Source organism: Phyllobates terribilis, unplaced genomic scaffold (assembly GCF_046119375.1).
Source record: "Phyllobates terribilis strain yellow unplaced genomic scaffold, ASM4611937v1 Scaffold_9__5_contigs__length_417890890, whole genome shotgun sequence".
Lineage (NCBI taxonomy): Eukaryota > Metazoa > Chordata > Amphibia > Anura > Dendrobatidae > Phyllobates > Phyllobates terribilis.
In genome coordinates this window covers 118396423-118419563 of record NW_027362769.1, presented here as the reverse complement: position 1 = coordinate 118419563, position 23141 = coordinate 118396423, and the positions used below count along the sequence as shown (strand labels likewise).

General features: G+C 44.8%; 1 protein-coding gene across 2 annotated transcripts in view; it reads left to right on the top strand.

Annotated features, from left to right (window-relative positions):
• Nucleotides 1-23141, top strand: part of CERS6 (ceramide synthase 6) — a 441738-nt gene that overhangs the window by 289738 nt on the left and 128859 nt on the right. For both annotated transcript variants that reach the window (XM_073647006.1, XM_073647005.1), the window contains exon 5: nucleotides 6379-6429. In XM_073647006.1, coding sequence (XP_073503107.1) covers nucleotides 6379-6429 — 51 coding nt within the window. The remainder of the gene's footprint in view (nucleotides 1-6378; nucleotides 6430-23141) is intronic.

Below are 23141 nucleotides of genomic sequence, written 5' to 3'. Positions count from 1 at the left end.
AAACAAAAACCAACAATTCATGAATTTTTTTTTTTTTTTTATTCTGTTCCGCGTGTGGTAAAATTGATAAGGCAGCTTTATTCTTTGGGTCAGTACGTTTACAGCGGTACCACATTTATATCGTTTTTCTATGTTTTGCACTTTTACTTAATAAAAGCAATTTTATAGAAAAAAATATTTTTTAGCATAGCTTTATTCTGAGAGCTATAACTTTTTTATTTTTTGGCTGATGGAGCTGTATGGCGGCTTGTTTTTTGCGGGACGAGATGACGTTTTCAGCGGTACCATTTTTATTTATATTTGTCTTTTTGATCGTGTGTTATTCCATTTTTTGTTTGGCGGTATGATGATAAAGCATTGTTTTTTGCTTCCTTTTTTATTTTATTTTTTTACCGTGTTCACTGAAGGGGTTAACTAGTGGGACAGTTTTATAGGTCAGGTTGTTCCTGACGCGGCAATACCAAATATGTGTACTTTTATTGTTTTTTTTTTTGTTTTTTTTATAATAATATTTATTGATGGGTACATTATATTTTTATTTTTGGTGGATTATTATTATTATTTTTTTTTTTATATTTTTACAATTTTTTTTATTATTTTTTTTCACTTTCTGACAGTTTTTACACTTTTTTACTCTGTCCCACTCTGGGACTTTCACTTCTTTTATTCTGATCGCCTGCATGGCATAGGAATGGAGCACCATCCCTGTGCCGTGCAGGCTGTCAGCGCTGGACAGGGAGAAGATAGTTTGGAGATGCACTGCGCATGTCCAAAAAATCTTCCTGCTGTCTGGTGACCCGGATGTTGTCATGACGACATCGGGTCTTCATGGCAACATCCTGGAAGCCACGGCAGACAGCGCTGGAGGCCGGAAGAGGAGGTGAGTATCTGCGATCACCTCCCCTTGCCACTGCAATGCTGCGATTGACTTCGATCGCAGCATTGCGGGGGTTAATGTGCTGGGAGCGGTGCAGGATCGCTCCCTGCACATAGTACCGGGTGTCAGCTGTGACAATCAGCTGTGACAATCAGCTGACACCCGGCGGCGATCGCGCCCGCACAGCCTGTGCGCGCGCGCGATCACGATGACGTACTAATACGGGTCTGGCTCTTAAGTCTCAGGGCACAGACACGTATTAGTACGTCTAATGTTGTTAAGGGGTTAAACACGGATAAAAAAAAATCAAAAAAAAAAAATCACATATTTAACCCCTTCACACTGTGGCCAAATTCCGCTTTTGCGTTTCCGTTTTTTTTCCTCCATTTCTTCCCAGAGCCATAACTTTTTCTGTCCACATTGACATATGAGGGCTTGTTTTTTTGCAGAACGAGTTGTACTTTTGAATGACACCATTCATTTTACCACGAAGTGTACTGAAAATGGAGAAAACAATTCTAAATTGTGAAAAAAAAACGCAATTCTGATATTGTTTTTTGGGAATTGTTTTTACGGTGTACATTTTGTGGAAAAAATGACTTTGCAACATGATTCTCCTCAACAATACGATTACAGCGATACCAAACATGTCCATTTTTTTTTATTATTTTAGTGGTGAAAAAAAAAATCAGACTTTTGCAGATAAAAAAATTTTGGGGTTGTGTCACCTTTTTCCGAGACCCCTAACATTTTTATTTTTTGGCCGATGGAGCTGTTTGATGGCTTATTTTTTTGCGGGGTGAGACAATGTTTTTATTAATACCCTTTTAGGATAGACGGGACTTTTTGATCACTTGTTACAGCTTTTTTTGTGGAATTGCAGCCACCAAAAAAACGTAATTTTGGCGTTTTTGAAATTATTTTCCTTTTTACTTAGTTTACTGATCGGGTTAATTGTTTTTATATTTTCATAGATTGGACTTTTCTGGACACAACAATAACATATATGTGTAATTTTTTAATATCTTTATTTTCAATGGGGTAAGAGGGGATGATTTGAACTTTATTTATTTTTCATATTTTTTAAAGCATTTTTTTCATACTTTTCACTGCTATTGTTAGTCCCGTACTAAGTCCGATCGCTTGTGCTATACACAGCGATGCCACAGGACCGCTGAATATAGCAGAAATCACGGTCTCCTTTGAATCCCGGCCACAGTCAGGGTTTCAAAGGAGCTTCGTAATGACAGGCACGGGGGGCATCATTTGACCCTCAGCTATCATGGCAACCCATCGGTGACCCGCTATCACGTCATGTAGACAGGCGTGTGATGAGGAGGGAGTAGCTCTACCTTTAGTTCCTCCCCTTTGCATAGAATCTTATCAGCACCAACTGTCATCTCTTATCTCAGTAATGTAACAACCTGTCTTCACTGAATACGGATTTTAACAGGGAATTGAGAATTTTTAGAATGAATAATCAGTCCAGGAGAAGAAAAAAGCAGATTTCTCTGATAAGGAATATTACAGAGTTTCTTATTTTCATGTGTACTAATGATTTATGAACTAAAAATTAAATTGACTTACACTTTAAGGCCACGTTCACACATTCAGTATTTGGTTAGTATTTTACATCATTAAGCCAAAACCAGGAGAGGAATATGAAAACTGGGACTACACACACATGCCATCATAGTAGCATCGTAGTGTTTGATAGGAGAAGCTTGAGAAATCTTTATCAGTTTTCTTTGCAAATAATAGAAACTGACAACAGTCTGATGGTAAAAACTGAACAAACACTGATGAAAATCTGATCCAAAATATGGATGAAAATCGGTCACCTGAGTGTGGAGCTTCAGTAGTTCAAGCTACAACTCGAGGGTTAGCTTTGTATTTCTGCCATTTATTAGTGTGTAAATACACTTGTGAAGCTTACACTTGAGAAATCCTATGTGTGAACATGCGCATTATATCCAATGACTTCTTATTATCCGTGGTTGTGTTTTTTGCATTGTGGATGACAATGACTGTGCTGGAGCGGATCTGCTGTGTGCGCCGGCTGAGAACCGCTGAGGTTATGACACTTCCAGTGAAGCTTAACCTTAAATACACCTAAATGATTTTCCAGAACAATGCCTGCACTAACCGCTGCGAGAACACAGCAATTGAAGAACAATCTTCAAAGTGCAGAAAGAAAATGACAGTGTGTAATGGTGACTTTCTACAAATGCAAGTTACGCCAATTACATCCAAAATGTCTACACTTACAACCGATGCAGCTAAATCCACTTATTGCAGGTCAAAGCGGCCAGAATGTTTTATTCTCTCCGACTGAAATATTAAGATCTCAGCATGATAGGGGTTATGAATGTAGCAGAGTTCAGTTTATCACCTAATTAAGAGATCTGTGGTTTTATATTATCCAACGAAAACGAATACAAACTGCATACCGTATTAAATAGATCTTAGCCCTGATAAGGCTGGTGTATTTACTTTGAAAATCTCAGAATGGCTGGATAATCCCGAGAGAGAGCTCATTAGTCTGAATGCATTCAGTTTCCGCATGACTGACAGTTACAGCTTGTACTGAGCAGGGTGAGATTTCAGCAGCAGCAGCAGCAGCAGGGAAGAGGGACACTAAGAAGCTGTTAATCAGGCTAGGTAGCTGGTGATAGAAATAAACTTTGACAAAGGATTATATAGCTATTCGGTCATGGATTTTAAAAGTAAATATCAGGTCCAAGAGATCTATTTTATTAATTTATACAATTTTGCATTATGAAATTTGGTGACAGATCCGCTATAAGGGTAGCATTCTGGAAGGAGACACCACAGATGGCCTAGCACCTGAAAGTTGAGACCACCTGTGAAGACCTGGGGTCTTCCGTGGGCGTAATACTACCCAGACAACACAGGGAGAGGGTAAAACAGTGTGGCAATACTTTACTGAACCACCAAACGGACAATAAATACATAGAACAGTCCCAGCAAATACCCAAGATGGTACAACATTACACAGTACTCAGCCTTCCGCTGGCCCACCGGTGATAGCACAACTGCGACTTTGGGACTTCCAGGGCCAACTATCTCAACCAGTGGCCTCCCGCTTTTGGCGGGCACCCACAGAGAGGACGTAGCGGTAAGCTTAGGAAGCTGACAGCCCATCAAGGTAAAAGGCCAGGAGACCCAAGGGTCCCATTCTGGCCTCTCCGAGAGTTTTCATGAGGCCAGATGACCGGCTGGTCCCAATCTTTCTTCTCTGAATGTCTCCATGGGTTCCAGGCGACTGGAGGGTCCCACCTGGCAACCTCAAACAACATATCCATGGGGCCAGGTGACTTCATCATCTCAACCTGGTCTCTCCAAATGTACCCATGGGTTCTCTGGTGGTCAATGGAGCAGTACTGTATCCTTCCAGTCAGGACCATGTACCCTTAGGCCGGAATTATGCAGAATCAAAATCTGTGTCTCTCTGGATGAAGCCAAGCTACCAAGCTGATGTCCTGAAGAGTCTGTCTGATCTTTGATTCTCTCTTTCAATTCGGACTGCTACAGAGGCATATGTCTCTTAAATCGTTAGTTGTCCTTTCAATTACACATCCACAGGTCAAGAATTAGGGATGATATTATTCACAGAGATTAGGTCTCATTGTTTGCATTTAATCAATTGACATAGTGGGTATAGCGGGGGGGGGGGGCTCTTTAAATCAACATCCAGCTGGCTTTAGTACAATATGCAATTAGCATAGTAACAAACATCATGGTTTCCAAACACCGAGTCACTGTCCTTCTTGACCAGCCAAAGAAATACATGCATTCAAAGGTCAACACGAAGATAATAGTGTATTTTTCCTGGTTTAACAAGTCTAGTCGTCTGGCAGATTAAGATTAGAAGTTGTGTCGTCACACCACCTCTGTTGTTACTTAATGTATGGACTTATGTGGTCACTTAGTATCATTTGAGCACTACATGCCGGTATTTACACTGTGTGGACTTTTTGTATTATTTTTAAAGTGTATGGTGGTGCCTTTTATAGCATTTTTGATGCCATATGGGGTACACTAACAGAAGCTACTGCACACGGCATAATCCAGTGTCAGGCCTTAATCACACGCCAGTGTTTGTCATTCGTGTGCTGTATGTTTTCTGTCACTGACAGCTGGCGGACACATTTAATTCCATAGGATTATTTACACGTCCAATGATACTAGTAAAGTAATCAGAAATTTGGCTTATGGCTCATTCACATGTCAGCTTTTCTCCTACAAGTTCTATCTGTGGTTTTCATGGATAGCACTCGTACCTGTGATATTCTATGGTGCTATTCACATGTCCGATTTTTTGTTCGGAATGAGTTATTCGCGGAAAATATCAGAGACATTTCTGATTTTGACCTGAGTGTCGGCTTAAAATTGGCAATGCAAATCTATGGGTCCGTGAAAAAAATTGGACCGCACTGAGAAGGTGAAGAAACTTTTTTTTTTCTCTCTTCACATACAAGAAAAACTGATGCCACCGTTTTTTTTTGCTTGGACTGAATCTTTCCCAGGAAAAAAATCACAGCATGTTAGAGTTTGATCCAATTATCAGATCGCACTTGGCCTAATGCAAGTCAATGACTTCATGGAAAACATGGGGCTGCACCCAGATGACATCTGAGTCCAGTCTGATTTTCATGCACTGTCACCATGGAGAATATGGGGAATTTTTTATTCTCCATCTTCTTCTCATCAGCGAAAAATCGGATCACGCTATGATCAATTGTTGATCAAAGTCTGATAAGAATAATGTGTATATTTTTCTTGTACATGAAAAATACTGACATGTGAATGAGCCCTTACTCTGGTCTATGGACCTTGAAGAAGAAAGGTAGCACACAGATGGCATCCATGTGTTTCCAATGTTTTGCTGACTGCTTGCCATTGAATGTTTGGAAAAAAATTTTGAGATTTTTTATAGTACGATAAATGTGGAAGTTAAAAAAGGGGACCCATGGAACACGGTGAAAAATTGACACAAAGTAATGAGTAGGGTCTAAAGCTGGTCATACACATAAGATAGCTGTCAGCAAAGCAATTTTTTCAGCTGACCCTTTCCCCATTCACCAAAATGTTCGGCTTGGGCTGACCACACCTGTATTCCCTATGAGAGAGCCGCTGCCAGACTCTTCTGAAAGAAGCTTATCTCCAGGGAGAACAAAAAGGATACATTTTTGACCCTTTTCTCCCGCGACATCATGTCAAGAGACCCCCATACTAAACAGACTGTTGGCCGTTTCCCCCCCAAAATTGGCAGGCCTGGCGAACTTTTGCTTAATATTTATGGGGGCGTTAAGATTGACCTTGTTTTCAGGCATGGTGTCCAGAGATTCAGTGTGTCCCACAGGACTTAGGTCATCCCTAAATGCTAAATTCTTCTTGAGCTTTGGACAGAAAATATGATGCAAACTAATTAATTCTCTGTTGACTATTTTCTCATTTTTTTTCCTTCTTATTTTTAGACTCCTTGGCTCTGGAACACAAGACAGTGTTGGTACAACTATCCATATCAGGTAATCATCACAATTTGTTATGCAAATACTTGTTCCACTGATGGCCAACTTGATGTCACGGGTGTATCAGAGGTGACAGACAGTCGCCCTGCAGTTGGTTGCAGGAGATCTCTAGGTTTGGCATTACAGACATTTTCTTAGATGAGAGGCTATCTCTAGGACCTAGCGGCTACCTCCCTCTGGTAATTAGCTCCTTGGCCTGTGTGTATATATATCTGGTGTGTCTGAGAGGAAGGTGCCGGCTATATTCATTTCTACTTGTGAAGGCTTAGCAAGACCAGTACTTCGTCCTCTGTGGAGCTTGATGCCGAGTTCCCATTTGTCTGGAGTCATCTAAAGCTAAGCATTCTCCCCCTGTTTGTCTACCCTTGTTGTCTATAGAGATTAGTGGAGATCGACTAGTGCTCATCTCCTCCCATCCCTAGCCTTAGCCATACGCCAGGGAAAGACAGAGCGAGGCACGGGTGCGGCGATTGCTGAAGAGGCAATATAGGGACCGTAGTTGAGACAGGGTGACACTAGACCAGCCTAGGAGGTCTCCACTTCCCCCTTTCTCTAGTGTTTGGGCTCCCTTTCCCTCTTCCATCTGTGTTGCACTAAGTCTTTCCCACACCTGGCGTGACATATCCGGCTAGCACGTTTTGAAAAGGAAGAAAAAAAAAATACTGACGTTTTTTTTTTTCTCTCTGTGTTTTTGGGCGTGCACTTTTTTTTTTCTTTCTCCCTTGGGTATGGGTTCAGTTGCAGAGCTTGCAGAGCGGCTGCACAGGCTGTCTCTGGAGGTGAATGACCTCATTGGTGAGGTACAGCAGCAGCATCAGCAGTTACAGGTCGCCAGTGTGGGGGTCTCAGCAGGTAGGCCTATCTAGCCTGAACCCTAGGTTGCCCTCCCGGACAGGTTTTCAGGAGGTAGGGGCAAGTTTTTTTGTCCTTACTGCTCCGGTAATGAAGAGCAACGGGTTGGTATTGTGATCTCTCTATTGCAGGGAGATCCTCAGTTATGGACGTTTTCGTTTATCTCAGTACTTGGTTTGTCTCCAGTCTGTGGAGGGGTTTTTCGGAGCTCTGGCCCTCGTCTATGATGACCCTGACCGAGTCGCCTTGGCTGAGTCTAGGCTACGTCGTCTTCAGCAGGGGAATCAGTCAGTGGAAACGTACAGTTCGGAATTCCGTAGATGGGCAACGGATTCCAAATGGAATGACTCAGCCCTTAGAAGTAAATTTTGTGAGGGGCTTACTGAAAGGTTGAAAGATGCCTTGGCAGTATATGAAACTCATCAGTCCTTGGAGGCTGCCATGTCTTTGGCCATAAGTCTTTAAAGACGCCTTCGGGACAGACGGGTGAGACCACCTTCTCCAGGGCCTTCTTGTCGGGGTTTTGTACCTCTGCCAGGGGAGCGGTCTGGGGGTGAACAAGTAGTGGGGGAGGTGGAAGAACCAATGCAGTTAGGTGGTGTCTCTCTACATCATACATCTCCCCAGAGATTCGCAAGAAAAAAGGCTTCTTTTTTTTTGTGGGAAAAAGGGACATTTTGTTGGGACCTGCCCTTCACTTCCTAAACAAAAGGAGGCTCGATTAACTCTTGATAGTCTGGAGTTGGATAAACAAGGGGTGCATTTGTGGCCAAACTGCCGTTCCCCCTTTGTCCTGACAGCTGAGGTGGTGCTAGAGAGCAAAACCGAGAAAATTTCTGTGATTGTTGACAGTGGAGCCGGAGTCAGCATGGTTGATGCTGAGTTTGTGAAAACTCATGGTCTTGCTTGCTGTGCTTTAGCTGAACCTATTTCCATCTTTGCCATTGACTCGGCGCCACTTGCACAAAAAGCATTTACTGAGATTGTACATAATGTAAAACTGAGGGTCAGGTCAGTTCATTGTGAAATAATTCCTTGCTATGTTCTTTATAATCTTCCCACACCGATTGTCTTCTGTATACCTTGGCTTGTTACACATAATCCGCTGGTGGATTGGCAAACCAGGTAGATTATTGAGTAGGGAGATTACTGCCATGAGAACGGTTTAGAAATTTCCCTTGCTACTGTCTCTATGGAAATTTTACCTGCTTTTCTGTCTGGTTTTGAGGAATTTTTTTCTGAGAGGGGTTGTCAGGATTTGCCTAGTCATTGTGTTTATGACTGTCCTATTAAGCTGACCCCCGGAGCTAAACTACCGAAGTCCAGACTGTATAATCTTTCTGGCCCTGAGAGACGAGCCATGAAGGATTTCATTGCGGAAAGTCTGGAGAAGGGACATATCAGACCCTCATCTTCGCCCGTGGCTGCAGGGTTCTTCTTTGTGATGAAAAAAAGATGGTGGTCTACGTCCCTGTTCCGGGAATTAAATCAAACTACCATCCGTGATCCATACCCTCTTCCTCTGATTCCTGATTTGTTCAGCCAGGTTGTGGGAGCTAAGGTATTCTCCAAGTAGGATTTAAGGGGAGCCTACAACTTGGTTAGAATCCTAGAAGGGGACGAATGGAAAACAGCTTTCAATACCCTGGAAGGACATTTCGAGAGTCTGGTTATGCCTTTTGGTTTGACCAATGCACCTGCGGTATTCCAGCATTTTATAAATTATATTTTCCATCATTTGGTGGGGAGGTTTGTGGTGGTCTATCTGGACAATACTTTGGTTTACTCGCCTGATTTTGGGGCTTGTTAAGCAGGTGCTCCAGATATTAAGGGAAAACAAACTTTATGCCAAACTAGAAAAATGTGTTTTCGCTATTCAGGAGGTGCAGTTTTTGGGGTACTTGTTGTCAACTTCGGGCTTTCGGATGGATCCGGAGAAGATCCGTGCAGTCCTTAACTGGGAACGTCCCGAGAACCTGAAGGCTCTACAATGTTTTCTGGGCTTTACAAATTTTTATCGGAAATTCATCCAAAATTACTCTGTTATTGTGAATCCCCTTACTAACATCACTAAGAAGGGGTCTGATTTTTCCAAATGGTCGGATGCTTCCCTCCAGGCTTTTTCTTCCTTAAAGCATCATTTTTCCACTGCACCTATACTCAGTCAATCCAATGTTTCTCAACCCTTTATTGTGGAGGTTGATGCGTCGGATGTCGGGGTTGGGGCTGTGTTGTCTCAGGGTTCATCCCCTGGTAAATGGCGTCCATGCGCCTTCTTTTCTAAAAAATTGTCTTCGGCTGAGAGATTATGACATGGGTAATAGGGAACTTTTTGCGATCAAATTGGCGTTCGAGAAATGGCGACATTGGTTGGAGGAGGATGTCCATCCTATTACTGTTATTACTGACCATAAGAACCTGTCATATCTCCAGTCAGCTAAACATTTCAACCCTAGGCGAGCCAGATGGTCTCTGTTTTTTACTAGGTTCAATTTTGTTGTCACATTTCGTCCAGGGGTCAAAAATGTCAAGGCTGATGCTTTGTCCAGAAGCTTCCCTGGTGATGGTTACCATAAGAACCCTGCCCCAATATTACTGAAAGGGGTAATCATTTCGGCATTTCGGGTAGTCATTTCGTCACTTTATCCTGAACTGGAGGGTGAGGTGCTGGAAGCTCAGCGGGACGCCGCTGCCTCCTGCCCTTCAGGAAAGTTATTTGTACCATTTGATCTGCGCTGCAAAGTAATTAAAGAACATCATAACTCTGTGCTTGCTGGGCATCCAGGTGGTAAGGCAACCGCGAACCTCCTCTCTCGTCGTTTTTGGTGTCCGGAGTTGCATGATTGAACACGTTGCTGCTTGTAGTATTTGCGTGAATTCTAAGGTTTCGCATACTCGTCCGTCTGGTACTCTTCTTCCGCTACCTATTCTTAGTAGGCCATGGACACACTTGTCCATGGATTTTATTACTGACCTAACGGTTTCTGCAGGCAAAGCAGTGGTTTTGGTGGTAGTAGCTAGATTCAGTAAAATGGTTCACTTTGTTGCATTGCCTGCACTTCCAAATGCCAAGACACTTGCTCAGTTGTTCATAAATTAGATCGTGAAGCTTCACGGGGTTCTCTCCAATGTGGTGTCAGATCAGGGGACCCAGTTTGTTTCCAAGTTCTGGAAGGAATTCTGTTCTCAACTGGTCGTGCAGCTGTCCTTTTCCTCTGCCTCCCACCCTCAGTCGAATGGTCAGACCGAGTGTGTCAATCAGAACTTGGAGACCTACCTCAGGTGTTTCGTCTCCGTAAATCAGGAGGATTGGGCATCCTACTTACCGCTGGCAGAATTTGCCATTAATAATCATTGGCAATAATCCACTGGCAGGTCACCTTTCTTCGGTGCATATGGTTATCACCCACAGTTTGGTACCTTTAGTGGGGGAGGAGCTTCAGGAGTTCCTGAGGAGGAACGGTTTGCTTCATTGCTCTTCTCGGTATGGCAGGGTGTTCTGAGTAATTTAAAGATCATGGGAGACAGGTATAAACGTATGGCTCAGAAAACGCTTGCCAGGTCCGGACCTGAAAGTGAATGACTTAGTGTGGTTGTCTACCAGGAATATAAAATTGAAAGTTCCTTCTTGGAAGCTGGGACCTAGGTTTATTGGTCCCTATAAAATAACTAGTGTCATTAACCCAGCAGCGTTTCGTCTTGAACTTCCTCGGGCCCTTAAGGTTCACAATGTGTTCCACAAGTCCTTACTCAAAAAGTATGTGGAACCTCTTGAGCCCTCACCTCTACCACCGCCCCCAGTAATGGTTGATGGTAATCTGGAGTTTCAGATTTTGAGGATTGTAGATTCTCATTTCCAATGTCGTTCTCTACAATACTTGGTGCACTGGAAAGGCTATGGTCCAGAGGAGAGGATGTGGGTTTCATCGTCAGATTGGTTTGTTCATTCCACACCTCTTTTCCTGAGAAACCCGGTCCTGAGTGTCCAGAGGCCACTCATAGAGCGGGGGGGAGTGGTACTGTCAGGGGTGTATCAGAGGTGACACAGTCGCCCTGCAGTTGGTTGCAGGAGATCTCTACGTTTGACATTACAGACATCTTGGCAACACAACTAACAAAGAATAATACAAAGTGTATATAATGGAACATTCATCTATATATATAATCGTCTTATCCCGTCTGTCTGTCTGTCTGTCTGTCCAGGAAATCCCGCGTCGCTCATTGGTCCGGCAGCGGCCAATCAGCGCCGCGGGATTTCAGAAAAAAGATGGCGGCCGTTAGCGGCTCATCTGCGGGACGGAGCTCAGCGGCGTTGCAGCCGGGAGATGAGCGCCGCGAGGCGCTCATCTCTCGGCCGGTACCAGCAGAAGGACCCCGACCGCCGGACCCTTCTGCGGGACGGAGATGCAGCCGGGAGATGAGCGGCGCGAGGCGATCATGTCCCGGCCGTTAGCAGCGGAAGGACCGCTGGCGTCGCTGACATCCATGCGGAAGGGAGGACCGGGGAGCGGCGCTGCGGGTCGGTATACTTCTGCTGCGATCGCCCGCTCATGTCCCGGGTTCTCGCAGCGGAAGTAGCCGCACAGCCAGCGCCGCTCCCCGGTCCTCACCAAGACGATTCGATGATTGGTCGCGGTCTTTGGACCCGACCAATCACTGATCTTAGCGCAAAAGTTAAATACCGCTGTGCTGATTGGTCGCGGACGCTGCCCGCGACCAATCACCGATTTGGGCACCAAATTTAAATATCGGCCGCGACCAATCAGCACAGTAGTGGTTAACTTTAGCCGCAAGATCAGTGATTGGTCGCGGGCCAAGACCGCGACCAATCAACGATTTGTGCGGCACATTTAAATAGCGGCCGCGACCAATTGGATGTCAGCGCCGCTCCCCGGTCCTCCCTTCTCACCCTAGCCACATGGATTTCAGCGGCGCTGCCTGTGTGGATACTTCCGCTGCGAGAACCCGGGACATGAGCGGGCGCTCGCAGCAGAAGTATCCCGACCCGCAGCGCCGCTCCCCGGTCCTCCCTTCACACCCTAGCCGCTGATGTCCCCACAGTATCCGCATGGTGTTACAAAGATCCGAACATTTGTGTTAAAAATCACTGATTGGTCGCTGGCGATGCCCGCGACCAATCACCGATTTGGGCGCCAAATTTAAATATCGGCCGCGACCAATCCCCGATCTTGGCTCCACATTTAAACACCGCTGTACTGATTGGTCGCGGACGCTATTTAAATGTGGCGCCAAAATCGGTGATTGGTCGCGGCTGATATTTAAATTTGGCGCCCAAATCGGTGATTGGTCGCGGGCAGCGCCAGCGACCAATCAGCGATTTTTAACACAAATGTCCGGACCTTTGTAACACCATGCTGATACTGTGGGGACATCAGCGGCTAGGGTGTGAAGGGAAGACCGGGGAGCGGCGCTGCGGGTCGGGATACTTCTGCTGCGAGCAGTCGCTCATCTCCAGGCTTCTCGCAGTGGAAGTATCCGCACAGGCAGCTGCGCTCCCCGGTCCTCACTAATACGATTCCGCTCCCCGCTCCTCACCAATACGATTCGCTGATTGGTCGCGTGCGGAGAGCGCGACCAATCAGTGATCTTGGCGCTAAAGTTAAACACCGCTCTGCTGATTGGTCGCGGCCGCTGCCCGCGACCAATCACCGATTTGGGCGCCACATTTAAATAGCGGCCGCGACCAATCACCGATCTTGCCGCCACATTTAAACACTGCTGTGCTAATTGGTCGCGGACGCCAGCCGCGACCAATCAGCGAGCTGGGCGCCAAATTTAAACAACGCTCTGCTGATTGGTCGCGGACGCCAGACGCGTCCAATCAGCGAGCTTGGCGCCAAATTTAAACAACGCTCTGCTGATTGGTCGTGGACGCCAGACGTGTCCAATCAGCGAGATTGGCGCCAAATTTAAACAACGCTCTGCTGATTGATCGCGGTCGCTGGCCGAGATCAATCAGCAGTATTGGCGCAAAATTTAAACACCGCTCTGCTGATTGGTCGCGGCCGGCGACCAATCAGCGATTTTGGCGCCAAATTTAAACAACGCTCTGTATCGCTCTGCTGATTGGTCGCGGCCGCCAAATTTAAACACCGCTCTGCTGATTGGTTGCGACTAATCAGCGATTTTGGTGCCAAATTTAAACACGCTCTCCAGTCCTCACTAATACGGTTCGTAGATTGGTCGCGGCCGCCGCCCGCGACCAATCACCGATATTGCCGCCAAATTTAAACACCGCTTTGCTGATTGGTCGCAGTTGCCTAACGCGACCAATCAGCGATTTGGGCGCCAAATTTAAACGCCGCTCTGCTAATTGCGCCCCGTCGGCCGCATACCTATTCTAGAATACCCGATGCGTTAGAATCGGGCCACCATCTAGTTTATCATAAATGCAAAACCTACTCAATAAATAATGAATAACCATAAAATCATTTAAAATATTTATTTAATAATTTAAAAAAAAAATCTACAAATGTAAATAAAAATACACATAAACAAGAAAACAGACTCAGGGATATATCATAAATACCCAAATTGATTAACTGTAGGGCATAAAACAATGGAAATCAAATAAGAGGCAAATCCAGACTATGTGTTGAAGTGCATAGTGCAATAAATATGTATAGCAGCAACTAAAAATAAAGGTAAGTAAATCACAGTGGACATATGTAAATTAGAGTGCTAAACTAAATAATTAACATGCCTAAATAAACACATAGAAGGGAATAAATACCATATAATTAGGCCCCACTACCTCCAACACCGTTTTGCCGGATGGCTTTCTCAAGGAGTAGATCTCCCCCGAAGCTGTAATCGTTCCCTCCCCTGAAGCCATACGCTACCAGAAAGCATGCGTCCTCCCAGGCCTGTATTATATGTCAAATCTGGACGGTGGTGGCAGATAATAATAATAATTGGGCTATCGTGTAGCTGACAGTGACCGTACGGAGGGCGTAAACACATATTCCATGCGTTGGAATCCAGAGGTGTGACGCCATATGCTCACTGGTCGCTTGCCGATACCTAAGAAGTAAGTAGTCTGGATCGTGTGCTCGCGGATCCCTGACGAAATCCTGACAGTGTGACGGCAACGGCGAGATATTGTGTGGTCTCCCCGATGTCGTCGCTGTGGAATACCTTACAAATTTATGGCAGCGGTGGGATATTACAGAACATCAGTGGCTGGATTGAGCAATCAATCCTGTCACTGAAAACTTGCATGGTTCTTGCGAGAATTCTGTACAGAGTTTTAAGAAATCAGACTCAGTGTTTTAAATTTTTTTTATCTGGGACATTACTATACGTGTAGCAGTTGCATCCGCTACCCTTCTCTTGTTTTTCTGTCCTATCTTTTATTTGGCAATAATGGCTACACGTGGAGAGCCCTGGTATCACCTGCAGTCAGAGGACACTATCACTACTCTCTGTGAGCAGAGACAGATTGACCCGACAGGCAAAACCAAGGCTCAAATGATTGTTGAACATGGTCAATGGTAGCTGCTCCATGACTACCACGGCTCCAGAGGTGATGAGAAAGGATGGGGAGAAACACGAGGATGATAGGGAAAGTGGTTCCGTGCTGCTGACGACGGACTGTGACATGCCCGGTCGTAGCTCCCCCCTAGTGAAAATGGCTCCCAAGGTAAAAATGATGGCAGGAAGGGTGGGCCCCACAACCAGGCAAGGTAAGAGGAAGGTGTGTCCACCCATCTGTCAGGAGTATAGGAGGAAGGTACCCATAGCCTCTCAGAGGTGTGGGGAAAATGTATCCCGAACCTGTCAGGGTGATCAGAAAGCTGGATCCCCAGTCGGTCGTGGTACTGGGCGAGTTGGGTCCACGGCTTGTTGGATCAGCAGGAGGGGTGGACCAGGAGGTGGGCTTAAAGGGGCGATCTGTAAATCAGCCCCCTACACCACCTCAAAGAGCGGGGATGTCAGGAAAATATTGAGAAAATTTGAAAATCTTTTCTTCTCCCCTGTCATAAATATTAAGAGAATATTAACCATTTCTCCCAAGCCCCTCCACCCTTCCCTTATCCCCCATTTGTCAGAGGAGAGCTGACAGTCCATTTGTCCTCTGCAAATTATCACCTACAGTATAAGTGACTTGTAAAGCTACAACCTAATTAAATTAAAATGCGAGGGTCTTTCTCCCTGGCAGAAACAGGGGGTGATCAGACACAGGCTGGCGATCAATTTACACGTAACTGTTGGAGCTTGATTCCCGGGATGTCAAAGGGAGTTTTAGCCGAAGCCCAGTCCGAACGGAGCTGATATGAAATATGGAATAAATGAAGTTCCATAATTTTGATAATAACGGGACCTATACTTTTAGTGGCAGGGTCAGCCAAGGAGCGATATGCTCATTTCTCATTGCTGTCAGCCAAACCAGGGAGCTGTGGCGCAAAAGTAGCAAAATAGCAGACTACAACTATATCATGTGTGGTCTCTAAATTAAGGTAAAATGATAATAGCAAATATGATACCACTCTTGGGCTTCTGGGAGGGGGGTATAGATACTATAAGCAACGAGTCACGTTCGATAACATTCAACTCAAATCAGGAAGCCCCTCCTCCACCTATGCTGATTTGTCCCTTCAAACTGTATAGAGTAAGTTTCTGCTTTAATCCTTATTAGTGTTGAGCGAGTGTGTTCTGTTCCGAGTATGCTCGGGCCGAGCTCCGAGTATTTACAGCTGCTCGGTGATCTGTTTAAATCACTCCTGTGTGAATGATTTGCAACTGTTTGACAACTTTATTACATGTGAGGAATGTGTAAGAAATAGACATTCCTCACATGTAATAAAGCTGTCAAACAGTCGCAAATCATGCACACGGGAGCGATTCAAACATAACACCGAGCAGCTGTAAATACTCGGAGCTCGGCCCGAGCATACTCGGCGAACGGGTTAACAGAACATACTCGCTCAACATTAATCCTTATTATTTTGTGTAACTGCTTATGTATTGTATTTCTCCTTTGTAAAATCTTGTATATTTTTCCTAAACACTGCCTCCCTTTTGGATTAAATATAAAATGTAATAGTTGCTGATACCTAAGAACTGAGTAGTCAGGATCGTGTGCTCTCAGATCCCTGACAAAATCCTGACAGCGTGATGGCAACGGCGAGATATTGTGTCGTCTCCCTGGTGTCATCGCTGTGGAATACCTTACATGTGTCATTACAAACTCCTCTGCAGCTCTCATCTCGAAATGGATGAGACCTGTCAATCCCCTGGAGTGGTGCAGGTTGCTTCTAGCAGAGATCTATTTACCATCACAGGTCACAATACTACTACACTACAGAATGCAGCATCACCATTGATAAAGATGGAGACAACAGAGGTGCAAAATACTGATGAAACACACACCTTCCAATTAATGGAGGGGGTGGTTACCTGTAATTTTTATCGTAGGTACTCTTCAAATGTGAGAGACAGAATCTTAAAAAAAAATCCAGAAAATCACATAGTATGATTTTTACATAATTCATTTGCATTTTATTGCATGAAATAAGTATTTGATACAATAGAAAAACAGAACTTAATATTTGGTACAGAAACCTTTGTTTGTAATTACAGAGGTCAGAAATTTCCTGTAGTTCTTGACCAAGTTTGCACACACTGCAGCAGGGATTTTGGCCCCCTCCTCCATACAGATCTTCTCCAGATCTTTCAGGTTTCAGCGCTGTCGCTGGGCAAGATTGTGTTTCAGCTCCCTCCAAAGATTTTCTATTGGGCTCAGGTCTGGAGACTGGCTAGGCCACTCCAGGACCTTGAAATGCTTCTTACGGAGCCACTTCTTAGTTGCCTTGGCTGTGTGTTTCGCGTAATTGTCATGCTGAATGTCCCAGCCACGATCCATCTTCAATGCTCTTACTGAAGGAAGCAGGTTGTTGGCCAAAATCTTGCAATACATCACCCCATCCATCCTACCTTCAATACGGTGCAGTTGTCCTGTCCACTTTGCAGAAAAGCACCCCCAAAGTATGATGTTTCCCCCACCATGCTTCACATGGACGGTGTTCTTGGGGTTGTAATCATCCTTCTTCTTTCTCCAAACACGGCAAGTGGAGTTGATACCAAAAAGTTAAATTTTGGTCTCTTCTGACCACATGAAATTCTCCCATGCCTCCTCTGGATCATCCAGATGGTTATTGGAGAACTTCAAATGGGACTGGACATGTGCAGGCATGAGCAGAGGGACCTTGAATGCCCTGCAGGATTTTAATCCATGATAGCGTAGTGTGTTACTAACGATAATGTTTGAGACTGTGGTCCCAGTTCTTTTCAGGTCATTGACCAGGTCATCCTGTGTAGTTCTGGGCTGATTCCTTACCATTCTCAGAATCTTCCATCTTGCATGGAGCCCCAAACCGAGGAAGATTTGACAGTCATCTTGTGTTTCTTCCATTTTCTAATAATTGTGCCAACAGTTGTTGCCTTCTCATCAAGTTGCTTGCCTAATGTCATATAGCCCATCACAGCCTTTTGCAGGTCTACAATTTTGTCCCTGGTGTCCTTAGACAGCTCTTTGGTCTTGTCCATGGTGGGGAGGTTGGAGTGTAATTAATTGAGTGTGTGGACAGGTGTCTTTTATACAGGTAACAAGTTCAAACAGGTGCAATTAATACAGGTAATGAGTGCAGAGTAAGAGGGTCTCTTAAAGAAAAACAAACAGGTCTGTGAGAGCAAGAAGTCTTGCTAGTTGGTAGGTGATCAAATACTTATTTCATGCAATAAAATTCAGAGTATTTATGTTAAAATCATACCATGTGATTTTCTGGTTTTTATTTTTTGACTCTGTCTCTCACAGGTGAAGTGTACCTATGATAAAAATTACAGACCTCTCCATAATTTGTAGGTGGGAAAACTTGCCAAATCGGCAGTGTATCAAATACTTATTTTCCACACTGTAGATAGATGGATAGATAGAGAAATATAATAGATAGATAAAAATAGAAAAAGTAGGCAGCACTCCAATAATTACCAAAAGCAAGTGGACTTTATTAGCCCATATGGCATGGCGAAGTTTCGGTTCAAATGAACCTTTGTCAAGTGGTTGAGAAAGGTTCATTTGAGCCGAAACGTTGCCACGCCATATGGGTTAATAAAGTCCACTTGCTTTTGGTAATTATTGGAGTGCTGCCTACTTTTTCCATTTTTTACAAAAGTCGGATGTTTTGTATGGGAGGCTTTGCGCCTACATTGTACATTTTATGTGCTGTTCCGAGTTTGATTATAGATAGATAGATGGATAGATATGGGATAGATAGATATGGGATAGATAGATAGATAGATACTAGATAGATAGATAGATATGAGATAGATAGATAGATAGATAGATATGTGATAGATAGATGGATGGATATGAGATAGATAGATATGACGCGCCCCCTGGGCCAGTGCTGTTAGGGGATTACCCGGAGCCGGATCAGATGGGGGTTGTAGTCTCTGAGTGGCGGCGACCCGGTCCGTGCCCAGGGTGTCAAACTCAGTGTGTGGCAGTCTTGATAGATGTTATTGGTGTTCTTTAGTGTCGACTACGCCACCCGTTGATTTGCGGTCAAAAGGCCGCCGCTGCAGCAGGGTCCGCTGAGGCTGTTGGTATGTGTGCAGCTTTGGTAGTATAACCCCCAACGGGAGGGGTATAGCCTCAGGGGGTCAGGTGTAGAGGATGGTGGTTGTGAAGGTGCAGGATGAATCAGCAAGAAGACTCAGAGTCGGGCTGTGCAGTTCAGGGGTTTTTACTTACGGGTGTTCTTATAGTCACTCTGGCCTGAAGCGACCACCCGAGCCGTGCTGCGTCCACCAGGTCCTGGACTCGGCCAACCCCCAAGTAATTCTGGAGCGTGGTCCTGAGCTCCTGTCTGACTTTCCCTCTCTTCTGGCCGTTCTCACCAGGGATCCACCTATGTCCGGCTCCCTCGGGTCTCTTGGTGGGTACACCCCTTCTGGGTTCCCTGACCCTATACCTGGTATGCCTTCCTAGTGGATTTAGTGAGGGTCGTGGCAGATCCTGCCCACGACCTCCGGTCTCTGGCTAAGGTGTGCTTTTCTCTCTGCCAGCTTGGGATCCGGTACCCTGGGTGCCAACCCTTCACCCTGTTGTTTGTATTCTGGGGTCTTGGGGTTCCTTCTTCTTCTCTCTGGGTCCTTCTGACTCCTCTCTCTTTCTCAGACTTGGCCTTGGAGCTGGGCCCAGCCGGAACCACAACTCCCTGTCAGCCCTTCTGGCTGAGCTTCTCTGCTCTGCTCCTCTGACTAAACTCTGACAGACTGACCCTGATCTCAGATGGTGCCCACCTTATATACTCCCTCTATGTGTGAGCTCAGGTGACCAGCACCCAATGAGCTCCTAGCATTACCCAGACTGCTCCCCCTATCTGCCCCTACACTACTGGGATGTTCCAACCCCCTCCCACTCCAGCCAGGGACAGACACTATCATACCTGCACATATATTGGTGGGAGTACCGTCGATCTGTCCCCCGGAAATGGGATGTATGTAGTGTATGCAGCTATCTGAGCTCAGTTCCACACTCCATCCTTACCCGGGAGTGGAATACCACACCTCTGGCTTGAGGTGTAATACCCCTGTAGCAGCCGAGTCCTCAGGGTGCTACAGATAGATGTGAGCACTATAGTAATAATTGGGCTTTGTTCACATATGAATTTTAGGCTCCTCCACCGCAGCCCTAATTTTTCCATATGAAATGACAGCACTTGATGGTCCCCCATTATAAGTGATGGCTGTTATGTCCTCCACTCCTTTATTTTTTATCTTTGTCCTATGACGTAACAGAAAACAGAAAATGCTACTGCAGATCTGAACATAACCTAAAGCTGTGGATTAGCCGAGTATAATTGAGATTGTCGGTACTCGGTAACTATTCTGGAAGTTCTTCTCAGTTACAGGGTTTTTCCAGATAATAGATTACAGTTTAGCAGTTGATTTAGTAATACCGTCGTCCTCCGCTAGTTATATTTTCTAGGGTTTTGTCCTCCAACCAAGGTCTTTGTGGATATAATATGTAGGGGTCAGCTGCTGGCAAAGTCCGCCTGTGGGATTTTTGTTTGAATAGTGATATAACCCAGGATGCTTCTAAAAATCCCATTGCAAAACTCAAAATTTGATAAGAATGTGAACAGACAGCATGAAAGATTTTTTTTTAAACCCTGAAGGATCACATCTGTTACTCAGTGATACAAAGAAGCTGCTGATCTTTGCCGAGGCAATTTTTTACATTTTGGATCCAGCGGTTTCATTTCTTCTTCATAATCGCCCTCGTAATCTGGAACCTACTAAGTTAGCGGTCTTTCCGTACATTTCAATTAAAGAAGTTATCTTTAGTGAAGGATACATTTTTTTCATCTGGGAGTGAAGTATACATATTAACTACAAGGGTCCAGTATCCTAAACAACTTTATGATTGTTGGAAATTATCTGTAGGAACACATCTGAAGTTTGAGGATGAACTACTAATATCAGGGGAATAGTTGTAATTCTTCGTGTGCCCTGCAGAGGCACTGCAGGGAAAATGGTTCTTCCTGATAACTTTTCTCCTCCCACTTTACAATACAGATCGCATGAATTATTAGTCAGCTTTGAAAATTTTCTTGTAAGACTTGAAAAGTTTCTAAAACGTAGCAAATCTAGCCTATAGAAAAAAAGCTATTTTGGTGCGATTTGCTATGGTAAATCTGCCTCATTGATTCTTACATTTATAAAGAGAGAATCCATCAGCTCTCCTGACATACAGTGGTGTGTAAAAGTATTTGCCCCCTTTCTGATTTTTTATTCTTTTGCATGTTTGTCACATGTAAATGTTTCAGATCACAAAACAAAATTAAATATTAGACAAACATAACACAAGTAATCACAAAATGCAGTTTTAAATTAAGGTCTTTATAAAGAGAAAAAGAAATCCAAACCTACAAGGCCCTGTGTGGAAAAGTGATTGCGCCTTAAACCTAATAACTATTTGGGCCACCCTTAACTGCATTTTGTGTTTACTTGTGTTATCTTTGTCTAATATTTTAATTTGTTTTGTGATCTGAAACATTTAAGTGTGACAAACATGCAAAAGAATAAGAAATCAGGAAGGGGGCAAACACTTTTTCACACCACTGTATGTTTTACTAAAGCACTCTCCATCCTTGCCTGGATCTGCTCAGCTACATCTGTCTGTTGCCAGGCGTTGCCACATAGATCCTGACGTTGTTTGCTCAGTAATCTCTCCTAAGGCCACGGCCCCACTATCCGTATTTGGTCAGTATTCGGTGAATATTTTTTCTCAAGAGTGGGAGCCATAAACCAGGAGTGGGTGATAAATTCAGAATTGATGACTTGTTTCTATTATTCCTTTTCTCTGATTGTTCCTCACCTGGTTTTGGCTCCCACTCCTGAGAAAAAATACTGATCGAATACTGACCAAATACTGATAGTGGGGCCGTTGCCTAACTTTGACTTACTTATCTGACCGCCTGCTATATGACCTCGGCTATTCCTGACTACAATTTTGTCTCCTGATTGTGTCCTGATTCTGTCCTTGGCTCAGTCATCCAGTAGGCAGATACTCCGTGGTCGCAACCCTGGAGGCCCCATTTTAAGTCCAGATCCTTGTATAAGAGTTAAAGGGTGAGTATAATTTGGGGCCTGCTAGATGGAGTGGTTAGCGCCAGGTGTATCCGAGGTTGACTTTTTGAGCCCATGGCAAACAGACTTTACAAGAACCTATTCTTAGAACTATGTATAGTTCCATTTTCTGTAATTCTTATTCGAAATTTATGAGTAAATGATCAACTAGTTGTTACCAATTCTTTTGTTATTGGAGTGATGACAATATCCGACTTTGTAAGGGGAATAGTGCACAACTATCCTCTAGCACAGATTCTTATTTAGCCAACTTTCTTAGGGTGTATTCCCACTTTAGGGAAAATTTATAGTGATTTTTGCAGATGTACAGGAACTTTCGGCACCAGAACCTTGGTGAAACTGCTAGCTCTGCAAGCCAATATAGCTTCTTCCATGATGGTGTAAGAGGAGGTGATGATGCACCTGAAAAACCCTGGCGTGATGTATCAGTGTGAGAAGGCTGCCACCTACTGTCCAGATGGGACCATGTGGAATTTACTGGAACAGGAAGAGTTGCAGGGAGATGAGTTCAAATGTGACACTCAGTCAGGTGCCTTGGATGACTAAGTTCTCAGATATAAAGGTTCTGTACGCCAAACCACAGTGGGGGGGGGGGGGGGGTTGATGCCAAAAGAGAGAGAGGTGCAGACATGGACCAGAGATGACACTGAGGCCAGAGTGACAGGCCTCAGAAAAAAACGCATGCCAGCAGGGTGCTGGCCGCTGACAGAGCCGGGACATCATCAAGTAAGATCCGGAGACCCGACTACGCCGGTCAAGATCCTTGGACCCGATCTACACCAATCAAGACCCAGAGTCCAGACTGTGCCGGTCAAGGCCCGAATCTCCATCCTACGCCGGTCAAGTTCCGGAGGCCAGACTACACCAGTCAAGACCAGGAGCCCAGCCCTCTTTTTCTCAGGCCCAGGAGACAGCGAAGAACCGTGAGGAAACTTCGACTGGAGGAGGACACCGGCCGTGATAGAAAAAAGACAAAGGTGAGCGAGGCAGTCATTTCTAACACCAATGTACGGTACAGGGGTCGGCCTGGGCTAAGACAGCAGGTGTGGTGGGGGTCGGTTGGAGCAAAGAAGGCCCAATGTTCCTTGATAGACTTTGTTAGGAGGACTTGAGGCCCAGCGGGAAAACACAGTGACCCCCACTAGGGCCATTGCTTCAAGAGGAGCTAGCTTAGTAGC